At 43.7% G+C, this 25,414-nt stretch overlaps 4 protein-coding genes across 4 annotated transcripts; all 4 read left to right on the forward strand.

The window, feature by feature from the left end:
• The first annotated feature begins 362 nt into the window (after window positions 1-362).
• On the forward strand, window positions 363-3,713 carry LOC6731858. The gene is made up of 5 exons (XM_002078957.4): window positions 363-525; window positions 596-2,305; window positions 2,373-2,912; window positions 3,009-3,167; window positions 3,219-3,713. The coding sequence occupies exons 1-5, from the start codon at window positions 394-396 to the stop codon at window positions 3,603-3,605; spliced, it is 2,928 nt and encodes a 975-aa protein (XP_002078993.1). The 5' UTR covers window positions 363-393; the 3' UTR covers window positions 3,606-3,713.
• A 1,484-nt stretch (window positions 3,714-5,197) lies between these two features.
• On the forward strand, window positions 5,198-8,005 carry LOC6731859. Its single transcript, XM_002078958.4, has 2 exons — window positions 5,198-6,825; window positions 6,952-8,005. The coding sequence occupies exons 1-2, from the start codon at window positions 5,634-5,636 to the stop codon at window positions 7,740-7,742; spliced, it is 1,983 nt and encodes a 660-aa protein (XP_002078994.1). The 5' UTR covers window positions 5,198-5,633; the 3' UTR covers window positions 7,743-8,005.
• A 3,756-nt stretch (window positions 8,006-11,761) lies between these two features.
• Window positions 11,762-12,542, forward strand: LOC27208016. The gene has a single exon (XM_016183637.3). The coding sequence runs from the start codon at window positions 11,896-11,898 to the stop codon at window positions 12,031-12,033; it is 138 nt and encodes a 45-aa protein (XP_016024542.1). The 5' UTR covers window positions 11,762-11,895; the 3' UTR covers window positions 12,034-12,542.
• Window positions 12,543-15,590: 3,048 nt separating this feature from the next.
• Window positions 15,591-25,033, forward strand: LOC6731860 (lipase 3). Its single transcript, XM_002078959.3, has 5 exons — window positions 15,591-16,278; window positions 21,702-21,879; window positions 22,231-22,592; window positions 22,716-22,874; window positions 24,059-25,033. The coding sequence occupies exons 1-5, from the start codon at window positions 16,042-16,044 to the stop codon at window positions 24,716-24,718; spliced, it is 1,596 nt and encodes a 531-aa protein (XP_002078995.1). The 5' UTR covers window positions 15,591-16,041; the 3' UTR covers window positions 24,719-25,033.
• The last annotated feature ends 381 nt before the right edge of the window (window positions 25,034-25,414 follow it).

A 25,414-nucleotide genomic window follows, 5' to 3' on the forward strand; every position in this document is an offset into this window, starting at 1 on the left:
TCAATAATCTAACGAGAATAGATTCCACCCATTGTTTAGAGATTTTAATAATATAATAGGGGGGTAAGTACATTTCATGGTACAAATCTGCCTATGGGCAGACCTCTAGTTCTTACAATACTTCTGATCCAAAAAGTCTTAAGTAGTCAATCTATATTACGAAATTATTTCTTGTTTTCTCTTTTAAGGATATATATTTACGCCAGAATTATAAGAATTTTTCAAGGTTATTCCACTAACAACCTTTGGAAAACTGTATTGTAGTGATGCAACATCGGTATGTTAATTTAGTTATCCACTCCAAGCATGGATATTTAAATTTCAAGGTCTTGTATCTTTTAACCTATATAAACGAACGATTCCTTCGCTGTCGAAACTAAGTTTAGCAACGAAATGACTATCGTATTAAGTCTTCCGGTCTGTGTGTTCTTTTTACTCGGTACTGTGGTACCCAGCCACTCTCAGCGATGGATCCCATATGCGAATCCCTTGGATGAACAGTCACAGTCTCAGTCGCAGCTACAGGTAAACTCAAGAATGCAAAGCAGCTCATAAGCACCTAAAGCATCTGCACAATCCAATGTTTTAATATTAGGAAAATGGAGCAAGCGATAAAAATCCGGATAATTTTGAACAATTGCAATCCCAATCACAAAATCAGCTAGTGGCGCAGATTCCGCCATCTGGTGCTTCTCTAAGTGAAGGGCAACCACCTAATAATGTTATACGCCTTATGGATGAAGGGATGCTTCTACAGCCACAATATCGCCCCATCGAGACTGTCGATCAATCACAGAACTTAATTCAGAGGCAGTTACAGTCACAGGCACAGGAACAGTCACAGTCGCAGGCACAAGCGCAGGCCCAGTCACAGGCACAGTCACAGGCTCAGTCACAGGCTCAGTTACAGTCCCAGTTGCAAAAGATACAATCACTGTTACAGTCTGATTTACAGTCGCAGTCGCAGTTAGAGGCTCAACTACAGTCAAAGTTAGATGAACTTAAACAGTCTGAGTTCCAGCTGTACCCTCTCAGTCAGTCGAGGCCCCGAGCATCCGATCAACCAATTGTAATCTTAGATTCGATACCAAAACCCCGGCCTCAGTTAGTACTACGTCCTTCTCAGAAGGGGCCAGTTCAGCAGGACCCAAATCTTCGTTACGTAATTCCGAGTCCGCCAAAACGTAAACGCCAAATTTCACCTGATAGCGCAATTCCCTATGTTTATATATTGGCTCCATCCCAACAGATAAAGTCGAACTCCAGTATTAGCATTGATCAAATACTAAAGTTGTATCAGTACAAAGCAGATAAGGAGCGCAAAATTGCCGAATTGAAAAGACAGATAAAGAAACATGAGACACTAAATTATTTAAAATTTCTTCCGTCTCTAATGGTAACACCAGCAACCCCATTCCTATTTCCATCACAGTCCCAATTAGCATCACAGCAATCATGGTCATTATCTAAATTACAATCGCAGCAAAATTCACAGTCTTCGGGATCACAGTCCCAATTGCAGTCACAGTCAAACGCTCAATCATCTGGATCACAGTCCCAGTCTCAGTTGCAGTCAGATTCACAGTCCCAGTTGCAGTCACAGATAAACCCTCAATCATCTGAATCACAATCCCAATCGCAATCACAGAAAAGAGGATCACAATCCCAATTGCAATCACAGATAAACCCTCAATCATCTGGATCACAGTCCCAATTTCAATCACAAATAGATTCACAATCTGACGCCTCACAGTCCCAGCTGCAGTCACAGTTAGGCTCTGAATCAACTGGATCACAGTCTCAGCTGCAGTCACAGTTAGGCTCACAATTATCTGGTCCACAGTCTCAGTCGCAGTCACAGTTTAATTCCCAGTCTTCAGAATCACAGTCCCAATTGCAATCACAGGCCAAGTTTCGGTCTTTAGGATCCCAGTCCCAATCGCAGTCACAGCTTAATTCTCAGTCTTTAGGATCACAGTCGCAATCGCAGTCACAGCTTGATTCCCAGCTTTCGGGATCACAATCCCAATCGCAGTCACAGCTTAATTCCCAGTCTTTAGGATCTCAGTCCCAATCGCAATTACAGATAAGGCCTCAGTTAGGCACAAAGGCTTTAGAGTCACAGTCCCCATCAGAGTTGCTACTACACATTCAGGGGCCTTCCACATATCAGGACAATTTGCCTGAATCCAATATACAGACGAAAAAAAATCGAATCAATTTGGTTACGCCTGAGTACAAAGTATTCAAAACACCAAATTACCTTACCCAGGAGGACATCTTGGATAATTCTAAGCTGACAACTGTAAGTTGAAACATCTATTCCTTTGATTCCAATCGCTTCGAACGCACCTTTTTAACAAATCCAATAGGTTGACCTGATTGAGAAGTACGGCTATCCATCTGAGACCAATTACGTAACCTCCGAAGACGGCTACAGGCTTTGTTTGCATCGTATTCCGCGTCCTGGTGCTGAACCAGTCTTATTAGTCCACGGCCTAATGGCCAGCTCAGCTTCTTGGGTGGAACTTGGGCCCAAGGATGGACTGGCATATATCCTTTACCGCAAGGGTTACGACGTCTGGATGCTGAATACCCGTGGCAACATATACTCCCGCGAGAATTTGAATAGACGCCTGAAGCCGAATAAGTACTGGGACTTCTCCTTCCACGAGATTGGCAAGTTTGATGTTCCCGCTGCCATCGATCATATTCTGAGTCACACCCACAAGCCGAAGATCCAATACATTGGCCATTCGCAGGGCTCCACCGTTTTCTTCGTGATGTGCAGTGAAAGACCGCATTATGCACAGAAGGTGAATCTAATGCAGGCACTTTCTCCAACGGTTTATTTGCAGGAAAACCGCAGTCCAGTGCTAAAGTTCCTCGGAATGTTCAAGGGAAAGTATTCGGTGAGTAAAAGACCTTGTTGGGGAATTTATTATTTCACTGTCATTAGGATTATTTGATTATTTTCAATATGATAATAATTTTGCCTATCTTTATAGATGCTTCTGAACCTCCTGGGCGGCTACGAGATCTCAGCGAAAACGAAGCTTATCCAGCAGTTCCGCCAGCACATTTGCTCCGGCTCGGAGCTTGGCAGCAGCATCTGCGCCATCTTTGACTTTGTGCTCTGCGGATTCGACTGGAAGAGCTTCAATACGGTAAGACTGCAGATTGTTTACTTTGGTTTCATTACCACCAATGCACTTTAGACCCTCACTCCCATCGTGGCTGCCCATGCCTCCCAAGGCGCCTCCGCCAAACAGATCTACCACTATGCACAGATGCAGGGTGACCTGAATTTCCAGCGTTTCGACCATGGAGCGGTCCTGAATCGCGTTCGCTACGAGTCCAGCGAGCCACCAGCCTATAATCTTTCGCAGGCGACCAGCAAAGTTGTGCTCCATCACGGCGAAGGCGACTGGCTGGGATCCACCTCGGATGTGATCCGGCTGCAGGAGCGTCTGCCCAATCTCGTCGAGAGCCGGAAGGTCAATTTCGAAGGCTTCTCTCACTTCGACTTCACGCTCTCCAAGGATGTTCGTCCTCTACTCTACAGTCACGTCCTGCGGCACTTGTCAACCAGTCTCAGTGGATAGAACAATTTCGGCATTAAGCCTTGAAAGAATCGAATAATTGGAATAAAAATCTATAGTCACTATAATATGAGTGGAACTATTAAATACATATAGAAAATTGTACTGAAATTTATTCCACATTTCATATAACCACTGATAAAAAAGGTCCCATAGGGGGAATCTGCCGTTCCATTTCGTGGCTCTAGGCTCTTTCCATCAGCATCACTCACTCAAGTGAAAGAAATCAATGCTTACGAACAGTGAGGAAAATTTGCATTTCCCATGCCCCAAGCGCTGCCATAAATTTCACATCCTGAACGCATATTTACACGCCGCGAGGCCAAGTTTTCAAATTAAGTTTGCAATCGAAATGAGGCGCGAGGAAGCCAAGACCATGGCTTTAAATTGCTCACGTGTGTGACACATTTCTTTCGGCGGAGTCACGACAATGGCGACAAGCGGAAGCGGAAACGCGAAATGTGAAAAATGCGCAGAGCAAACAAAAGATGGCCAAGGGTGTGCGGCATCGGGGGAGGTGGAACGTGTCGCTTAACTGTTCCACGTACGTGGCCCTCGAGGCGCAGTCCACCCACAAAATTTGGGGCAACTCTGCCCACATAGCTTATTTTTAGCTGGCTGTGACTGTTGTCGCTTTAGTAGCTAGAAATTCCATCTGGAAAATAGATAAAACTTTATTTATTCACTTCATTATAAGAAAATCGAAAAAATATAGCTAGAATATTAGTGTCATAAAATTAAGATAGAAACATAAATTCATGCTTTTCCTGTGTTGGGGCTCTACCTTAAAAAGAAAACAAATAAATCTAAACAAATATAACATTTTATTCCGAATATATTATAAATAGCCATTACAAAATAATTAAGCCAACACAAAGAACATTGTTTTTGGCTATTTATAGCCATTTTCAGTTGGCAGCACTGCCTGCCAAACGGTAGGCCCTTCTCGGTGGGGTATTCCCAACTGTAAGCCCCAAAAGGCCCGGCGTACGTGTGTTATTTAATGCTTATCTTTATCCTTTTCCCATTAGTGTTATTGATGTTGGCAGCGAGGGGCTCGATGCCATCCCGCTCCCGAATCTTTCCCACAGGTGCACCGCCGCACTCGCCCGATAAACTTGCCCTCCGGCTGAGAGCTGACAATTGATGCCAAGGATATGCCGGCCAAATCACGCGCTAAACATTATTTTAATGTCCCCAGGCAGTCACATATGTATATGCGAGTCGGCAGCTTTTCCCTCTGTATTTCACATGCGTGGATTTTCCGGGAATGTTTAAAGCCCTGCCAACTTATTTCCCGGAATTTGCGTGTGCGTTAAGAGGACTCTTGGGAACAACCTTGGTGCCCGAATCGAAGGAGGTCGCGTCCTTGAAGTATTCGGCATTTAAATTTCTGGGAAAACCTGCTTAGGCTTGTCAGGTCTCCCCTTGAATAAATGATGAAGAGTTTTATATTATTCCTTGAATTTCCGTTAATTGGAGGATTTAGTATTGAGACCCAGTAGGGTTGAGTGAGATGATGGCAACTCTATCGTTTTGTAACTTTTCCCACACAGATTAGGAAATATGCAACACTGTACATACATGACAAGTGAAAAACTCGACTGGCTCTGACAATTCTATCCAAATCGTAGACAAGACCGGAGAATACTTGCGTTTTGTTATGTAGCTTTCGACTGGTGGAAAAACCGAACACACATATTTTAAACACCCCAACAAATTCAAATGTTTTTCCAACATTTCGTATTATAATAGTAGCACAAAAAATAAGAAGCGGTCGAGGAATTTTGCGCGACCCAAGTGTACCAAAAACTATTCTGATTTCAACGAAGACCAGAGTTCTCTATTTTCTATGAAAATCGACGAGCCCAAGAACTAAAAAAAAAGAGGCCATTAAAGGAGCAACGCAGTCGGACCAGATGTGCTAACTAAGAAACCAGGTCCACAACCAATCCCAGCCAAGTCCCCAAAAAGGAGGCATCAGCCAGTGCGTAAGCTATCCCCAATACAAAAGTTGCCACACCGCAGGACATGTTGTCCCACGCCTTCAACATGCATCCGCAAAGACGTGTGCCCGTCATCCACGAGCAGATCGCCAAGCAGTGCGCCCTGAACATTGTGCGCGTGGCCTCCGCTATGCCACAACCGCAGCCCCGCTGCCCATCCGGTCATGTGGTCGTGCTCGTGGAGCTGCGCCGGACGGACGAGGAGACCGTGCATCGCTACCAGGTGAATGTGCCGCCAACGGGCTGGACCAACGAAGATTTGAAGGAGGAGGAAAAGCGATTCCAGCAATTGGTGCCCCCCGGAACACTAGACAATATGGGCCTTAAGCTGCCTCTGCCAGAGCGTCCTCCGTGTCCCATGCATGGGCGTTCCATCATGGAGATGGTCTGGTCACCGAACTCCAACATGGGTCCGCCTCCTATGCTGATGATTCAGTCTTCGGTACATATCACCAACGGGCAGGATGACGCCACTGACTTCGCCACCTTCAGAGAGCCCGCTGTGACTAGTGAATCACCGGATAATATAAGAGGGCACTTTATGGCCAGTTTATATCAGCAGCAACCTAGTCCGCTGAGCTACTCGGACATCTGGGTGTCAGATAGTTCATCGAGTGGCTTGCCCGGAAGTGAAGCCCTCTCCACGACCCATTTTCCACAGTTTTATCTGGGCGAGAACGCCGAGTCTATCGTCGCCAATAACATACGACCTATCAATGGTTTTCCTATCAATGGATATCCTATCAATGGTTATCCTATCAGTGGTTATCCGACAGCTCCCAGACAAGCTGTGAAAAAGCCTCGCCACGTCGCCGAACTTTGCTTGGACAGCAATGGAGAGTATGTGCTCAACAAGCAGCTGCATCAACCGTTGACTAGCCATCAACCCGATCCGAATATTCCCAGTGTCATGAGCAGCGATCAAAACTACTTCATACAAAATCAAAGCCACCAGGTGGAGTCCCCTATTAAAGGACTCAATGGCTACATAAGCAATGGTCACATCGCCCAGGAGTCTGATAAGCCGAAAAATGGTTATGAATATCAGCCGGCGGCCTTCGCAGATCAACGGATTGTCCTGCATACAAAGCTGGGACAGGGACAGGGGCAGGCGCAGGGAGCAGTACCCGGACTTATACCCAATCACCTGCAGAGTCGTGTGGCCATGGTCGAGCCTCGCATACGCCAGGAATCACTGATAAAAACACAAAATCCAGGTGAGGAAAACCCCTGCAACCTGATATAAACTATAAAATACTGATTTAAATACTAAAAGAACCTAAGCTGTACATATGTATAACTTGCTATTAGCCCTAGTGAATAACAATGAACTCCTTTTCTAGATTTTCCGTTGCCGTCGGAGGCACCTCCACCCGGTCCACAGGACCTGCAGTCGCTCTTCCGCTGGAACTACTGTGCATTGTGTAACATGGTCATTCGGTCGACACAGAGTGCCATTGATCACTACTCGTCGCGTGCCCATGAGCGCAGGATTAGCTCGTGGCTGGTGCGTAAGTGCTACGCCAACCTTGCTGGACGGAATGCGGACGCCATGGGCGGGTCCATCGGCCAATCGAACTTCTACTGCAAGGTGTGCAACCTGAAGCTGACCTCGTTGTCGGATGCACAGCAACACTACTTTGGGCGGCGTCACCGAATGGCGGCACGCCGCAAGATTAGGCCATTTAGTGATGGCTTCTACGATCGGGAGGGCAATTGGGTGCGCACGGACATCAAGTACCCCATGTGCGAGCTGTGCGACGTGAGCATCACCTCGGAGTCCCAAATGGCCATGCACCTGGCGGGTGCACGCCACCGCAGACGGGTCCATATGGCCTATGGGGGTGAGTCCGCCGGGGGCATGGAAATGGGCATTGGTACGGTCCCGTTCGATGGCTCGCACATGTACCGGATAAACGGCAACGGATCGCTGGCCCCAATAAGGCCCTTGGGCACACAGCTCCTCCAAGGCACCGCTTATCCGCTATCCCTGACCGATCCGAGTGCCGTCTTCTACTGCGATGCCTGCAACATTACGCTCAACCATCTGAAGTCGGTGAATCAGCATGAGCAGGGACGCATGCACCGCCGGAATACACACAGGTTGCCCGGCCAACCGGACTTATTCGAGTGATCTTGCGATTGAAAGTGCGGCGCCCTTGACGATGTGAGTGGCTGGGAGATATCCGATGAAAAGTAAAGTTATCCCGCAACCGTACTACTAATCAACCAGGAAAATGAGGAAGGTGCCGGGAGGAAGTTTTACAGTACGTGTCTGTCTGGAGTTCCAACTGGCCAAACCAACGTCCTGCTGCGCTGTGTGTTATTTGCAATTTATTTTTGATCTAACTACTTTTTTTATATGTTTTTAGTAGTATAATAAATAATAAAAAAGCATCAAAAATCTAAATGCAATTCTTCCGTTTTTTAATTTCCATAATAAATATATTTGACTAATAAAAAACTACGACTGCATTTAATATCATAACATTTCAATATCAGTACATACCGCTTCTTCAATTTTTTTAAAGCTAACATACAGAATTTTCACAATAGAAACGTTTAAGCAGCAGACACCAATTTGGGGACTTAAATCTGTCCTTGTGCCATTTGGAATATCCTCAAGCGCAAACATTTTAATGAGTTCCCCACACACATTGCGTTGCATACTTCTGGGCTGCCGGCGAAATGCCGGCCAGCAACATGTTGCCGCAACCAGATATCTGCATCGGAAAATGTATCTGGATCCGGAGTGCGGGATTGGAAGGAACTATCAACACCTCCGGGCATGGGCTTAATTAATGATGGGATTGCGATCTACTGGCCACCCACCCACGCCTCACACCCACTCACTCTGCGGTGGCTGAAATGTCTGGAATCTTTGCTTTTAATTGCCAGCCCGCTTATGCAGAGGCACGCTCCTCCGGCCGCTGGTTTTTGGTTTCAGCCAGACGGAAGTGGCATAAAATCCGATGGGGCTGCCACTGTGGCAGTGGCTCCAGCCTGCAGACAATGGGTGGCCATAAAAAGGAGTTATCGCTTGACAAATATCGGAGAGAGTGTCAGTCAGCGAGAGTCTAGACAAAACATGGCGCTAAATAAATAAATAGTAGCGCCAACATGGAAAAAAATTCACCGCTCATTGGCAACCGCAAAAACGGAAAAGGGACTTTGCTTCAAAATTTATGGCCAATTTTTGCCGGGCTGTGACTTTGTTGGGGTTTGAAGTTAGCCGCCATGCAAGGTCAATAGCAATGGCAGCCGGGGGCGGCGTGGGAACTGTGGGCGTGGTCAAGGCCCGCCACATCCTGAAGCCACACTACACGGCTATCTGCGCTGTATTTATACCATTTGGTGTCTGGTCGCATCGGCAGACGGCAGAAGCTTCAAACATGTTTTCGCATAAATTAAACTTCTTATCTGGCTGTAAAACATTTGACGCCATGGCTGGCATTGTTGCATTTCAACCGACTGCAGACCGGAAATGTGCATTAAAGCAGCCATAATAAACACTGAATAAAACAACAAAATAAAAAGGCAATAGACCGACCGAAGGATGGCACCAAATATAAATAAATATTCGCTGGAAATGAACACTTTTATCGATGATACAGTTAATGATATAACCCTTGTCCAAACGTACAATCCATATGTGGCTCGATGACAGTCTGGCATTAAGTTCGTGTGCAAGCTGATAGCAGATACATTCGAGCTGCATAATAATTCATTTTTAAGTGCCTCCCTTCAAATGAAATGACAATGTGACAAAGGAGCTGAGATATGCACAAATTTGTTTTATTTATGCCTCACTATTGTGTTTTTCTTTTAGTTTTAAACTGAATTGTAATTTAAGTGCACCAAAATTAATTTATACGAAATTCCGCCGTGCGATTCTTTTTGGGAATGACCAGGTTTTTGCCCGCATCCCCATTAGCTGGAGCCAGCCCCCGGAAAATTGCGTTGAGTTCGTGTACAACTGTGTAAACAAATTAATTATGCAACTTTGTGGCTGAACAAACGCAGCCCCTTCACTCATTTGCCCCCCGACCACTTGATCTCGCTCAATAAAATATCCTTTCAACATATTTCAGCATAAACATTCGCATTTCCACATTACCCTGCCCCGTGGGCCAGTTGCAAAATGGTCGCTTGAATCGCTCAGGCATGAGGAAATTTATGCGTGGCACACCAAGTCCCCCAAGCCCCCATCGAAACCAAAACACATTCTCGGGGGCAATCTCTCGACTCTGGCGTCTAATTTGCATTCGCATGGCCCACAGATACGGCCACGTTTACGGCGCAAAGATACAGATACAGAGGTCCAGATACAAATGCGGCTTGCATCTGTGCAATTAACATAATTTCGGCTAACGCTCACTTGGACAAAATGCTGAGGCTGCACTGGAAATTTGCATTTTGAAAAACACGTTGAACAATTTAAATAATGGTGTTTAAATTTCTAACAAATGATCTTCATTTGAAGTAGGACAGTTTAAAGCAATTTGTTTCCCAGATCGTATATTTTCTGTTATTTGATGACATATCTTCTCATTTGCTATATCTTTATATTCATTTAGCTAATTTCAAGCAATATTACCCTCAGATTGATGACAACAATGTGCTTTATCTTCTATATTCCACACAAGATCTTTATTTGCACACAGCTGCGTTCAATCTTATAATATCTAATTCGTATCATAAATGCCTGTCTTATTGTCTACAGCATGTCTCAAATATATTTGGCATATGTTATGTGATCGTTTCCTTGTCAAAGCCTAATAAACATAGTTTATTTCTCAGACTTTTTGCTTGTGGCACTCATTATTACGGGGTACGTCGAAGCTGTGTCAAAACTAGACTCAGATTTCCCAAAGGGTGTGTTGGGGATCAGCGCAAATGGTTTAAAGCGTGTGAAGTGCTTATTGTTTGCCTGTCTCTGCGGTATTATATAAAATGCTTTTAATGTTTTTAATTGTTACGTGTTTTGCGCACTTTGTGTGTCACAAAAAGTGAGTGTATGGAGAAGGGGGCAATGTTTATGGCGGCCAATAAAACCAGAACCTGCTTGGGGAAACACTATTACACATACATAAGACAGCTAATTAGCAGAGCTTGCGCTCATTTTTTTTTATCAAAATTGAACTACTTATCCTTTAGCTGGCAAATAAGCAGTTTCTTATGCTCATTTGGTTGCCAAATGTCTGTTTCCGGTATTTTTCAAGTCTATGCTTTGGCTAAGGAAGTAACCTTTGAGTTATTTAATTTAATCGAGGTTATCGCATAACAACTATGTTAAATGAATTTTAAATGACTACTACACTTAATGTTAAAATATATTCTACCATTGTCATTATTATATTTTTCCCATAAGCCATCATCTTTCTGCCTTGTCATCTGCAACAAACGTTAGCAAATTGAACAAGACGTTGACTAGAATTGGCGACATTAACAAACAAATCCCCCGAGATGGAGCTGACATCTAGTTTATATCCCCATAACTAATTTTTGGGATGGGATGTGTGTCAATCGAACGATCGAGGCAACTCAAACAAAAACACTCACTCACATCGGCGGGTGGGCGCCAAAAAACCTGCTGTCGGGAAAATTTGCTTTTGCTTTGGCATTTTTGCTCAGAAATATTGCAAGATATGTAAACAGGAACAGTGACAGAGACGGTTGCCTGGTACCATGACACATTTACCAACATTTTCGATATTGTTGTTCGTTTTGTTGCTGTTGTATCTGGCGGATGACAAATCTGGCAAGGCATTCGGGCCACCTGTTGTTGTTGTTATTACTGTGGCACGGAAAAGCAAACAAACAACACCGCTGGGGCTCTGCCTCGTGTCTTGTGTCTCATGTCTCGTTTTGCCAGCACAGCCAAAATAAAATAAAAGTTGGCTAAAAAACTGCAATAGACTAGATTTTAAAACAACAAGTGGAAATGCCCTACCCGAAATCGAAGTATTGCAATAAAACATTGAAAATTCCATTCAACAAATTCTATACGTTTATTCGTTCAATATTCGCAGTTATAAATATTATAAATTAAATATTATTATTTGTATAGATTTAAGTATATTGGAAGAATTTTCTTAAATGAAAAAGCAAGAATCACCATTTTATCATTAACATTTAACATTTTAACATCCAAGTAAGCAAGTAGCATTATTTTAAGCCTGATTTGTTTTGAACGCCTTTCCTTAGTCGTGAAAGCAACTTTCTGATATTCAATTGTACATTAAGGAAGTTTCCTTAAAATCTAAAAAAATTAAAAAACGCCTAAAATGGTCAAAACTAGACGATCGAGGAGATCAAGGAGGAATGCTATTGTTGGTTTAGCCAACATCGAAGAATATCATGAACTTCAAGCCCTAATACTGAGAATTATACGAGTTTTGGATGAAATGCCTGAAGCAGGTTGATGGGAATCCTTGCTAAGAAACTCTTCGTACGGGAGTTTTGTTAACTATCTGAATCGGGTGAATAAAATATTGTTGGTCAAACACCTTGCGTATTTGTGCAGCTTTTTCGCATTATAGAGTACACTTGAAACGACTTTCGATGTCGCCATTAGCAGAGTTTTCTCTGTTTGGAAAATTTTGTGTGCGAGCGGAGTGAAAGAGATGGAGCAGCTCTGCCGCCTGGCTGGAAGGTTATATAATAACAGGCCAGTCGATGGAGAGAAGCGACCCGAGTGGGTTGCCACTGCATCTGCGACTGCGACTGCAAAATAGTTAGTGCAATCAACCTGAAATTGGAATGCCATGCAATTGGAATTCGTTACCAAATATTGATGACAGTAATAGCCGCAGCCGAGGGTCCCAAGTTTCTGAGCACAAGAAATCACTTTACATAATCGCCGGGAGAAGAGCCAGTCCCGAACCCAGTTGCACTGCTAATAAAATACCCCAAAACTACCATGTTACGCTGGCCCCAACTTGGGTGATAGAAAACGCCCCACTTAAGTGGGACTTTCTGCCGCCAACGGCCTGATTGTAGTTATTTGACTGCGACTTACTATTTGAAGTCGCTTTTGGCGTGGGTGTGCGGCGGCGCCACAATTAAGTGGCGGTTTGCTTACCCGTAGGGCGTATCCTTTCGCGGACTGACTGTCTGGATCATTCCACAGCCGACCCGGTCTGAATTCCAGCTTTGATTTTGGCGCAAAGAATGCAATTAGGTGGGTTCAGAGGCACGAGCAATTAACTTCATTCATAAAAGTAGGGTACTATCTTCACTCTCAAATTTATCGTTATAATTCCGCAATTAGAGGCTTTATTGCATTGGCAATGACTAGAATAGAACATAATTTGTTTAAAACCCATCTATTAAGACGAACTGCTGACGTTTTGTTGATAATTTTTCGGAGATCATTATTTTGCTTACCTTAATTGCAACTAGAACGTGCCAGTTAAGGGGCCAAATAAAATTAAATGTTCACTAAAAGTTTAATTTTTTAATTTCTAAATGAGCAAGTCACTCGTTCGTTCCCCTCGGGCTAGAAGTTCGAAGCAATTGGGAGCGGATTAAGGGCCATTAAAGTGTAAGCACTATAATTAAGGCGCTCCTGAGTAGTTAAACCCAAGCCCGGAGCGATGTCAAGTGCGCTAATTAAGCACTTCTGGCACATTGTGGATATTAGCGAGCGTAAGATGATATGGAAATGAGATGGTCGGCCGGAAAGTGTGTCAACCATAAAGCAAACACAGAAAAATGTGCCACCACGCACTCCTCCCCAAGGTCATTTACAAGAGGCTGAGGACAACAGCGATATTACCGAGGGAAAAAAAGTTTACCCCTTTTCCCTCTGATCCCAATAAACATTTTCAGTGTCATGCTGTGATGCGGGATAAAAGCAAAACAAAAATCACAAAAATTCGGACAGCAGCGGACAAACAAATTACAAGAAAAAAAGTTAACTCGCGCCTTGCGACCTTGAGATTGGCGGCATTAACCTATTACGCAACAACGGGTAATTTTCCACAGCGCAGTGATTACTTTTGGACGAGGGAATGCGCTTTTTTCGGTTTATGTCTTTGAGGTTTCTAAAACAACTTTCAAATAGCCATTATTATTTATAATAAAAATTTTGTTTTTTTAAGAACTAATAGATCCAATTATACCTAAAAAAGTGTGGAAAAAGGTGTTTTTCTACAAATTGATAATAATTTATCATTGCATTGTTGACCAAAAACATGTGAACATTTTTAAAATTTTTTCATCTGCGCTAATTTCGCTGCCCGAAAATCCGACGCACGAAGTGTTGTAAGAATCTCAGTGAGGCCAAAAAACCCGAGATACTCGTAATTGCAGTCGTAACAATCCCAGCAAGATAATAACGAAAAGCACAGCAACACAACCATAATAATCACGGCAGTCAAAAGAAGTTGATGGCCCTGCTCCTGCCCCAGCATTGATTGCATGTGGCACGTGGTCATGACATTCCTCCAAGTCCAAGTCCGATGGCCATGCGATTCTGCAGCACACTTAAGTGCATTGCTATACGATTGGTTGCCTTGAGGCTACAGATCATATATGATCATTCGAAATCGGTGATCGATTCAGTCACAATTGTCTGCAGCATTTCACACTGCACTGTTCAATGAAATATCTATATTGAACTTTAAGAAAAACAATATTTAAAATGATCTTCAGATTCACTAAAAATGTCTATATGCAGCTCATAAACCAATCGAGAAGTCCAAGATGAAAATAAATTCTTCGAGGGCATTTTGGACAGTGTTCGCGAAGCTTGAGTTTTTTATTTTCGCCAGTTTTGATTGCTGATGGGATGTGGTAAGAATGCATGTAAAAATGGTTATTGAATTTATGATTAATGCCTGAGCGCAGTTGTCATTGAAGGCCCGACAAATTGGCCGGCCAAGGCCAACCGGTGCGGCAAGAAATCTGAGATAAACGGGAAGATATCGTTGCCAAAGCTGGTGGGAACAGACAGCTAAACACACAAGGCCCAGTGAGTCCCAAGATGCAGATGGCAAGCGCGGCGGCGAAATATAAACAAAACAAATGACGGGCAATCACAACAAATCGCGCAATGATATATGTATGTACACATGAACATTTAGGGGAGTGCTGCTCCCGAACTCCCGCCTTCAGCCAGGCGCGGCACAAAGCAAAATAGTGTGTAATTCAGCCTGCATTTTAATTTGGCCAAATGCAGACGTAACCCGATGCCAGGCCAAATATTTCGTCAGCCGGGGTCTTGGGATGGGGGCTTCAATTGCAATTGCCTTGGCGGCAACCGAACACGCAACCAAGTCACTAAGACGCTCGGTACGTGCCAAAAGATCCAACGATCCAGCGATCCAGCGATCCAACGACCCAACGCCTAACGGCTAAACGGATCGAACCCAGAGACAAGCCGCGTCCAACCAAAAACTTTTGCTGCCGAACGAAAGCGAAACGAAACGAAAGACTTAGGCAAAAAACTTGATTGGCACGCGCCAAACTTTGAGTGCGAAGTGGGCAGGAGGGGCAGGGAGGTTTTGTTGCATTGGGGGCGTCGAACATGTCGGTTTGATCAGCTGACTAATCTGGGGGAGTTGAGCTAGGTCGGCAAAATTTACACTTGAAGAAAAAACGTTTGTGATTTAAATTTAAAGTTTTAAGATGAAAATTACTCGAATTACTCATTTAATTAATGTACATCGGCTAAATTTTATTTCGACTAGTTTATTTAACAAAATGAGGTAAAGCCTGTCTTTCACAAACACAATGAAGATTTATAAAACAATAATAATAGGATTATAGTTAATTATAATAACGTTAGTAACTTTATATATTTACAGTGCATAATCACAAGTGTCATCTATGTTACAATTAAGTCTTGAGAAAAGAAACAAACAAATTGAGCGCAGCTTACGCCCGCTTTAAAGCTATTCACTACCATCCACGAACTCGCGATCCACAAGAGCCGGCTCGAACAAGTTGGCCCGCAGATCGTGGCTGCAATTCGAGCCTAGCTCAGCTCATTCTGCCTACGAAGCGGCCAGTCGAACGACGAATCTCAAGCCAGACGGTTGCCATCGCAGATTTTTGATCACGCGCCACGATCAAGTGAATCGGAATATCCAACTCATACCATACAACGCGCTCTTCGTGGGAATTAGTTCCACGATCCAAAGTCGATCCGAAGGATACCGGCGAGACATTCGGAGTGCCAAAACGCCACACGTAACTGACAAGTGTGACGAAAGCGGGGAGAAAAAAAGATAGTGGCGACGTAACCGTTACGCTTAAGTGCAAGCAACTGTTGCATTTGCCAATTTGCCCCATTTTGTGTGTCCGACTGAGCGTGAGTCGCTTGGCCAGCCAGTGAGTAGTGAGTGAGTGTCTGGAGTGAGTGTCGCCGTGAGTGTCGCCTTGAGTGTTTGAAGTTTGGGTGCGATTCCTTCCCTTCCGGCTTTCCGATGCGGCCCACCGTCGAGGTCAAGGGTCGCCTGCTGTTGACCCTGCTGCTGCACTGCCTCGTCGCTCTCGAGGTGTGCGGACGGGCCGGTGCCTTCACCCTCCTCTCGCCCTTTAGCTACAGCTCCCTGAGCTTCAAGAACCTGCTCAACTCCGTCCTGCTCTCGAGCAACCCCAACCTGGCCGGCGGCGGAAGGAACCTCAAATCGGATGTCCTCGAGGATGCATCCCTCATCACGGTGAGTCTTTTGTAAGAATGTTCTAGAATGTGCTATGAAAGGGATAAATCAGTCAGTATGTCACTTGTGTTGATTATTAGTTGGTTTAACCACATGAATAATACCAATTAATCTGTGAATAATTATAGTAATTTATTAGGTAATGAAATGACTTGAGAAACTTTAATATTAGTGAAAATTAACTATTAATGTGCTGGCATTTTTTCTAACAAAAAGTTAAAAAATCATTGTTTCTTCATTTATCAATTATATGCCTTTCGTATATTTGTACCTAAAAACAGTACTTTAGAAGAAAGCTGTTTTGATTTATGGGCCCAAGTCGGTCAAAACTCCACGCTTGAGTTCCCTCTTGCATTGACATTGGTTTTCCACGGCGACTTTGTGTTGTTTCTATAACACCGCTGTATAGATTTTCTATACGGCATTATCGCGTTCTGTTCTGGTATTTACTTTGGTCGAGCAGTTTTTGTGTGTCATATAAATTTACACTTTTCACTCCACGCCGCCGAAAGAAAGTTCCCGTTCTCAGGGTTCGTTGACTCGACATATTCGTGTGAGAACCAAGTATTACGGATTTTATTTGAGCTGTCCAGTGGCACCTGGTAATGGTCACCTGTCGTGATCAACTGCAGTTGCCACTGCACTTTCCATCCGCTTCCCTTTGTTTTTTTTTGTTTTTTTGTTTGAAGAGAAAGGGGGAGTTGCCGTAACTTGTGTACATTTCGTAGCCTTTTTATGGCGTTAATCATGTCTAACTTTAGTGAGTGAGTTAACACAACGGCGAGTACGTAACTGATGGATTTATTTCTAGAGTTCAGGCTAATTAAAAGGTTTACGAGCCATCATTGCTGGCGTGAAGTAACGCCGAGCTCTATGACTTAATAGGTGACAGAATGAACTGCATAGGGGATTCCACTTTTGGGAGAAATCGAATCAGGTTTTATATTTATTTGATTATAGTTTTCGAACCCACCTTCAACAAAACAAAAGCCGGGCTTAGCCTTCGTTGAAATGGATCCAATACGAAACAAGCGTTTTATGGCAGCCACAGACATCAGAGTTCGTTTAATGAGCTGGGCTTTTAGAATTGATAGCCGTGGTAAGTGCGAACTGACCTTGAGCTCATTTACAACGCTCACGTGCCCAGCAATTAGATCAACGTGTTCGTTGGGCATTTGTTCACACAATTGTAAGTGCCTGCGGCTGCTTTTCCATGGGTTTTCAAAAACGAATTATCTCAAGGCCAGGAAATTTGCATTTCACATGGTGTCTACGAGAAACAGCAGATTTAGCCAGCCAAATATCAAAGATCACACCGAGCTGAAGATTACCCAATCGCATTAGCTTTCAGGGTGGGGTCAACAAACAGACGGGCGAAAATTAACAAAGCCAATAAACCAAAGCAAAGCCGAAGGAAAAGAGTTATTAACAAGTGTTCAGCAGGCATACATTTGGCCACGATAACGTAACGTATTTATGCGATTTACGTGATTCGAGCCGTTGCGCAGGCCCAGAAACTAATAAAGGGAGAAATATATACCTATATATACCTATACTACCTGGCACATTGTCAACCCAAGTGCCTGTGTACTTTTTTTCCAAGTGGATCTTATGCAAAGTCATGGCTGGGCTTTCTCGAACGCGTTCACAGGCGCGTGTCTGCAATGTAACTAAATTCGGAACAAAACACCAGGCCGCTTCACAATTTCTGCACGTTGCCAAATTGCATAATCAGGGGGCTTGGAAGATGGCCAGATATGTATCTATCTATGTGCACTTACAACTCGTATCGCACAGAGGGACACCTCTCGCGGCTGACAATAACAAATTGAAATTGTCAACGCCACAATGATCAACGTGCAATTAGGCTAACCTGTCCACGTCCGCAGCGCTTGACTGACTTTGAAATATGGGTTAGCAGTCTGCCCGCCTTCCGCCCACCACCCACTGACTCCCCCAACCGCCTCTCCCACCACAACTCCCCGCAAAATGTCAACGAAGAAAGCCCAAGGCTTTTACCCCAATAATAAGGAAATAGTTTCGGCATTTGGCTTGGCTCTGGATATTTTGCGCTTTTGTTTTGCATAAAATTGTCTCGTTTTTGCTTTAATTTGAATTTAAAGATTTCCGCATTGTCTTTTCTTTTGGGCCGCAACATGCCGAGTATTGGCAAATGGATGTCTTTTGGACTGATTACGTCTAGGTGTTGTAATGAGTTGTAAAGGAAATTTCAAAGGCTAGATTTGAATATGCTGAGTATTCTTCTTTAAAAACAAAATTGTTCATTTTACCAAAAATATGTACTAGTTCAACTAAATATGTGTGATTAATTAAAACTTTATTCGCTTAATACCAATCGATTATGAGCTTATTATAACCACTTGTTGCTATTCTAGCAACCCTAATCGATTGAAGTAATTTGCATAAATTTGAACTCGCTGCTCCACTTGATTAGACATCTTGAGAGCAGGGTTCAAATGTGATTAACCTCTAAGATTTTGATGTCATTAAAACGATGTCAGTCGGCAGCGGAATAAAGTCAGCACGGCGGCACAGAAACTGCAGCCAAAGACCCAGGCATCGAACGAGTGGAGGAAAAACTGGTTGGGGTCGGTGGCGATGCCATCGAGACGTTTCGAACCGAACGGCAGTCATTATAATGACTGTGATAAAAGCCGAAGTCAATATCAAGGTCAGTTACAAAATGAGCGATGGTCTCAAAGTGGATATCGACATCGAGAGCCCAGCCAGCCGTCCGTCCAACCGAAAAACTCAAGAGTGGCTGGTGGTGGGTCTTCTTCAAAACTGATCCACTGACGAGCTCAGCTCAAGTTCGAGCTGCAAAAGTGTTTTATGCAAATGAATCAAAGGCACGCCACAAAGCCCCCTATAAATAGTCCCCCACACGTTGACACTGCAAAATTTGCATTGGGTTTTAGAGGAAAACTACAAAGCAAACGAAATCATGGAAGCCGATGCCCATGCACGCCCAAAAGTTCCATGCCATTACAGTAGGTACTTCGTCTATGCGATTTAATCTTGTTGCACTGAATAAATTGGAAATATGAATACATTTCTTATTTTCGATTGTTATACAAACACGCAGTTAAGATGTGTGAATTTATTTAAGGAAACCGGTTGTGAGGCGATTATAAAAAAAACTGTGTTACTCTAGGTCAGTGCTCACTGTACAATCAAGCCGCACAACATTGCCAATTAGCATGGACACAAACCGGAGGCAGGCAAACACAAAAATTAGTGGGTCATGATGAGCATTATGTTAATCGCAACTCAAGACGATTTTGTAGGTGCTAATGAAGCATTTGCGGCTTTCAGTCGAATGAACGAAAAGTTCAGTTAGCAAAACAGTAAAAATATGAAAAAGAAACCGACCAAACACAAAAAAGACGACTTACCAACAAACAGCCACATTTTAGTTTTGCATTGGCCCAGGTCGAAATCGGTGTAGTTCAACATTTACTTTTCCATCGGCCTCTCCCAGTCCCTGCTTCCATTTTAGCCACTCTTATTTATTTAATTATAGTTTTTCCATGGTTTGCGCACATTGTTTGCCCGGCAATTTATTTGATTTATTTACTGTGCGTTTTAAAATTGGCGTTAAATCAAATAGTTCAATATTTGTGCAGTTTTATTGTACTTTTGTCTAATTGTTTTCTGTTAACAGCTTATTTCATTTCATATGATTGAATTAAATCATGAAAAACGGCATTGTTTATTTTAGAACAAAATTATTAAAAAATTTTTGCTATATCAATATGATTTGGTAAATTCTAGTTTTTTCTTTATTCAATTCGCAAATTCTGTTAAACAATTAATAATTGAACATTGTATAAGTATGATTACACATTATGTTGCATCTGTGATTAATGGAATTTCTTCACATTGCGATGATAAATATAACAATTAATTTAATGCGTTGCCATTTTTCTTGACCACAGATAAATATTGCAAACATTTTTATTACTGAACATTTGTCATGTGGTGCGAGTTTCAAAACTTTCCGAGATTGGCCAACACGCTGGGCGGGAAAATCCAGCTGCCGGCAGCACTTTGTTGCATTTTGAGCATCTTGCAACGCCTTCGCGGCGCTTCGCAAATATTGGCCGGCTGTTTGGCCAAATGTGTGTCAAGCTAAGAAAAACAAAAACTTTGCCGGGTAGCATCGCCAGCAGCTGTTGCAATTTTTTCGGGGCTTGGCCAAGTCACTTTCTGCGGCTTCTCTGCGCCCCGTTCGCACGTTCATTCATTCTCGAAACAAAGAAATTACGTAAGACAAAAGGCAAGGAAATGGCCAAAAAAAAAAACACAAAAATAAAACTGAAAAAATAAACCAAATTTATGCTTAAACATTTGGCAAAAATCGGCCGAATACAAAACATGCAGAAACGGAGCAGGAAAAAAACATTTCGCTGGCTTACTTTGCGTACCACTTCCTCATGTTGACCAACCAGCCGGCAAGTCAATTGGCCAATTGCAGTGTTTATATTATTTTCTGGCCAACAACAGGAGGGGCTATTCGCTGCCAAGGTTAATTAAAATGCCAGTCGGCCCGCATAGCCTCTCTTTCTGTAGCTTTTTCACTCAATCCAGCTGATTTTCAGTTTGTTTGCTTTGAAATTTGGGTAATCGCGTGTTTATAACTTAATTTCAACAATGGTGTTACGAGTTTTTCCTACGGCCACCCACTACCCGACCGGCTTACATAATCGCACAGACTTATCAAACGTATCACGGACTTCTGAAAAACCTATAAATTCATTTGCCAGCAGGAAGAAAAGTATGCTGTCATACAGTGCGTATGCGTGATACGTGACTGGGTTAAACTATGGCGATGTGCTTATAGAGGTTGCCGCGTGTACTTTGCGTCACCTGTAGTTCCAATAAAGCATCGCCAATGTTTTGCTTTATAGTTAGCCAGATACTTTTGTTTTCATCGGTGTCAATAAAGCGGTTCTATAAGGTTCTGTAAGCCAATATAGTTGCTAGAATGTCGTTTTACCTGTCTACCTCCGAAATAAACTACCACAACAATTTCACTTAGCTTTAACTTCTCTAAGATGGAAGGGTTAACATTCCTCTCAAATCCTGGACCACAACAGCTTGGCTGGTAACTTTATTAACTTGTTGATGCTGCAAATTAAAATTCATTACTTCCAAATGACTGTGGTTAAGGCCAGGCGATTGCCTCCTTGATGACGATAACGCTGCCAGTGGATACCGGTGGTCTCCTCCACCTGCCCTTCCATTTGAACTATGCAAATTAACGGGGTAGAAACAAAAAGCAGTAAGGGCAGGCGGAACGTGGAGCATGGCAACTCAATTTCACACTACCATGATTTGCACTTCTAACACCTTTCTCTCACTCTGACGCATTTTTTCCCCCTATTTTTTTGCTCTTCCAGCCCAAATTAATACGCAAATATGGATATCCATCGGAAACCCACACGGTGGTGACGAAGGATGGCTATATCCTGGAAATGCATCGCATTCCCAAGAAGGGAGCCCAGCCGGTTCTCCTCATGCACGGAATTCTGGATACCTCTGCAACCTGGGTGCTTATGGGACCCAAGTCCGGATTAGGTGAGCTATTTTACAGGGTTAAAATATTTACTTTTACTCAAACAAGGACAATATAGTTTGGCTCAAAAGTGATTTTATTTTGACTACATTTTTGGCTTTGAAAAACTGTTCTCAAAAGAGTAAGCAATTTGAATACTAACTAAAAGAAAACATTTAGCGATAACTTAATCTAAAATAAAATATTATCAACGTAAGATTGAACTATTTAAATATATATACTTCGCATCGATGGTTTTTGCAATTTTCAGTACTCCTTTTGTATCATATGCAGAGGTATTTAATAAAATTTCCAAAATCAATATTGAGTATCTGCCTGTGATGTTAATTAATAAAATTAAATATATTATCCAGGCTACATGCTCTCCGATCTGGGCTACGACGTGTGGATGGGCAACTCTAGGGGCAATCGGTACTCCAAGAACCACACCAGTTTGAATAGCGACTACCAGGAGTTCTGGGACTTCACCTTCCACGAGATGGGCAAGTACGACCTTCCGGCCAATATCGACTACATCCTGAGCAAGACGGGATACGAGCAGGTCCACTACATCGGTCACTCCCAGGGAACAGCCATCTTCTGGGTCCTGTGCTCCGAGCAGCCCGCCTACACCCAGAAGATAACCTCCATGCACGCCCTGGCGCCCATCGCCTACATCCACGACATGAAGAGCCCCCTGTTCCGCACCCTGGTCCTCTTCCTCGACTTTCTCACGGTGGGTGGTGCTTCGGGCTTTGGATTTGGGCTTGGGCTTGGGGCCGCCACATGCGGCTGGCTCATTTTCCATTTTCCATGCCGTATTTGCACCCGTCTCATGCCGTGTTTTTTTTTTCTGCAGGCCGCCACACGAATGCTGCGCATCACGGAATTCATGCCCAACACAAAATTCCTAGTGGACCACAGCCAGGTTGTGTGCCACGACAACGCCATGACGCAGGACGTCTGCTCGAATATCCTGTTTTTGGTCGCCGGCTACAACTCCGAACAGCTGAACAAAGTAAGCAGGGGCACTGTGAAAAACGGTTGATTCATTTACTGGATAAAAATTAAATGATATTTCCAATTTACGTAAGGTAGGAAGTGATTTCAGCAGTTGATTTTGAAGATAAAAAATATGCTCTTTAGTTATTTATTCCTGTTGTATATTTAGTTTAGTTTAGTTATCTTCACATTTCTCCCATTTTTTGCAGTATTCTAGATCTGATCCGTAGGTGGGATTGGATTACGGGTGTGTTTTTGGCCACGATTTCGCGTGACTCGCCGGGCAAACTGAGAGAGCCATCGATTTGGGTGTCCCCTTCGATTGTCTTCATTAAGTTGGCACTTAATTAACCCGCCTCAATTGGATTGTCGATAGGGATAGTTTGCATATCCGTTTGTGCCACAACATGTCGGTGCGGAATGTCCTTAATTGCTCACGACCGTTTGTGAGCCCAAATTACGTAAAGAGTGTGCAACTCAATACCTTTTTCGGTACCTAGTTGGCCCTTAGTCGGTGCACAGTTCAGATGGGCCCACGAAGTAGCTCGGGGCTGCAATTATCTATGGGTTAAACGTATTTAAACACTGCCTTAGTCCCCCAAGCGGCCACGATGTTTGCATTAAATATGCTCAATGCCCAGGCAAAACTTTGCCCGATAATCGACCGCAAGCTAAACACCCGCAGAATCAAAATTATGGCCCACAAAGTGCGGCGGGCTTAAATTACTTGAACAAGATGTAAGTGTGGGGATGAGGGGTAGTTGCTATATGTAGGATACAGAATGTGGGGGCATGACCTGACCTGGTGTCTGCCATTGAAAGGGTGTCATTATCTATTATGTCAACGGCCGCCAAGAGTGGGCGGCATCTTCTTGTTTGAAATTGGCATAATTAACTGGCAGGCCGGGATGCCGGAGCACCGAAAACAAGCGACAATGCATGCAAATTAGGCGCGATTCCATGGCCCGACATGAACCTGGTCACCCAGTTGCTCCTCCCTCCACGCCCGCCTCCATGTGTTATATGTGGGGGGATAATGCTGCCATGCTGGGCATTCGGAACATGGGTGCACGTTGTTACATTGTGCGAGAAACAGGTGTGGGATTCGGAATGGCGATTAGCCATGCACTTAGACTCGATTTAATTTAAAAGGAGTTTATTGAATATCAAAAATATATACTAAATATATATCCATTTTAGACCATGCTTCCTGTGATGCTGAGCCACACGCCATCGGGAGCATCGATTAAGCAGCTGGAGCACTTTGGCCAGCTGATGAAGTCGGGCCATTTCCGGAAGTTCGACCGCGGCTATCTGCGCAACCAGCTGGAGTACAACCGGATGACTCCGCCGGACTACGACTTGTCCAGGGTGAAAGTGCCGGTGGCATTGTATTACTCGGTGAATGATCTGCTCGTCTCCACCACGGGAGTGGACCGTTTGGCCCGCGAGCTGCCCAATGTGATCGACAAGTATTTGGTGCCCATGGAGCGTTTTAACCACCTTGACTTCCTGTGGGCCATCGATGTGAAGCCACTGGTGTACAATCGCCTCGTGCGAAATGTACGCCGGGTGGAGAATCATCGGGCCAAGCTCACGGCCAATTTGGCCAATTACCTGGCCATGCAGCTGCAGCGCCAGCAGCTCCGCCAGCAGATGCAGCAGCAGATGATGGAGGGTCTGCCGCCCAATGTGCACCTGCCCCACGGACTGGGCATGGAAATGTTGGCCAGGGCAACCACCTTTGCTCCGGTCACAGATCCCACCACAACCATGCCCATCCCCTCGACAACGACGGAGAATGTTGCGGAGGATGAGGTCCTGACCACCGCCGCCACCGCAACGGAAGTACCGGCGTGACTTTGACGCCGCCTGGCCAAGCTCGTTTCGTTCCACTTCCATATGACTGTGATGACATTTTTAACAATTTACCGATCGCAGCATCGCCAAGTTCTCCGCCTGGAGGACCGCAGGTGCAATCACTCAGGCGCAATCCATTCCCATCCATCCAAGAAGCATCCCACAGAGAGCCCCAACTTCGATACGTCCACTTTTTACACCAGAATTGTTCGATTCGTCTTCTGTGCTACTCTCAATACTTTAATTTATGTGTACAAATTTATGAGTAACTTTAAATGTACGATTATTTTTAATAAAAGACATACTTTAAGAAAATCTGTCTCAATGCTTTTTGGGCAACAAGAAACCTGAAGAAAAAATAAGTTAAAGACTTGCAGCTATTGAAATTAAGCCAATGCTTTGTGTATCTCTAGATATGGGATTTCCAGCATCATTAAAAAAATGTAAAGCATGCTAGTTCATTTATCATGGATTAATATTAAAATCATTCCTTCATGTTCTAAATTGACCGTAAAAACGAAACGTTTAAGGCTGTCTGAATATTTTACATTTTATATCTTATTGCCCACAAGCAAAAGTATGCAATGTTTTTTGTAGATTTTTCTGATTGCACCCATTATTATACTACCTTTGTAAATCATGAAGCAATGGGATCTAATAAAATCGTGTTAAGATATATTTAATAGCAGACTATTA

This window comes from Drosophila simulans, chromosome 2L (assembly GCF_016746395.2).
Source record: "Drosophila simulans strain w501 chromosome 2L, Prin_Dsim_3.1, whole genome shotgun sequence".
Taxonomy (NCBI): Eukaryota; Metazoa; Arthropoda; class Insecta; order Diptera; family Drosophilidae; genus Drosophila; species Drosophila simulans.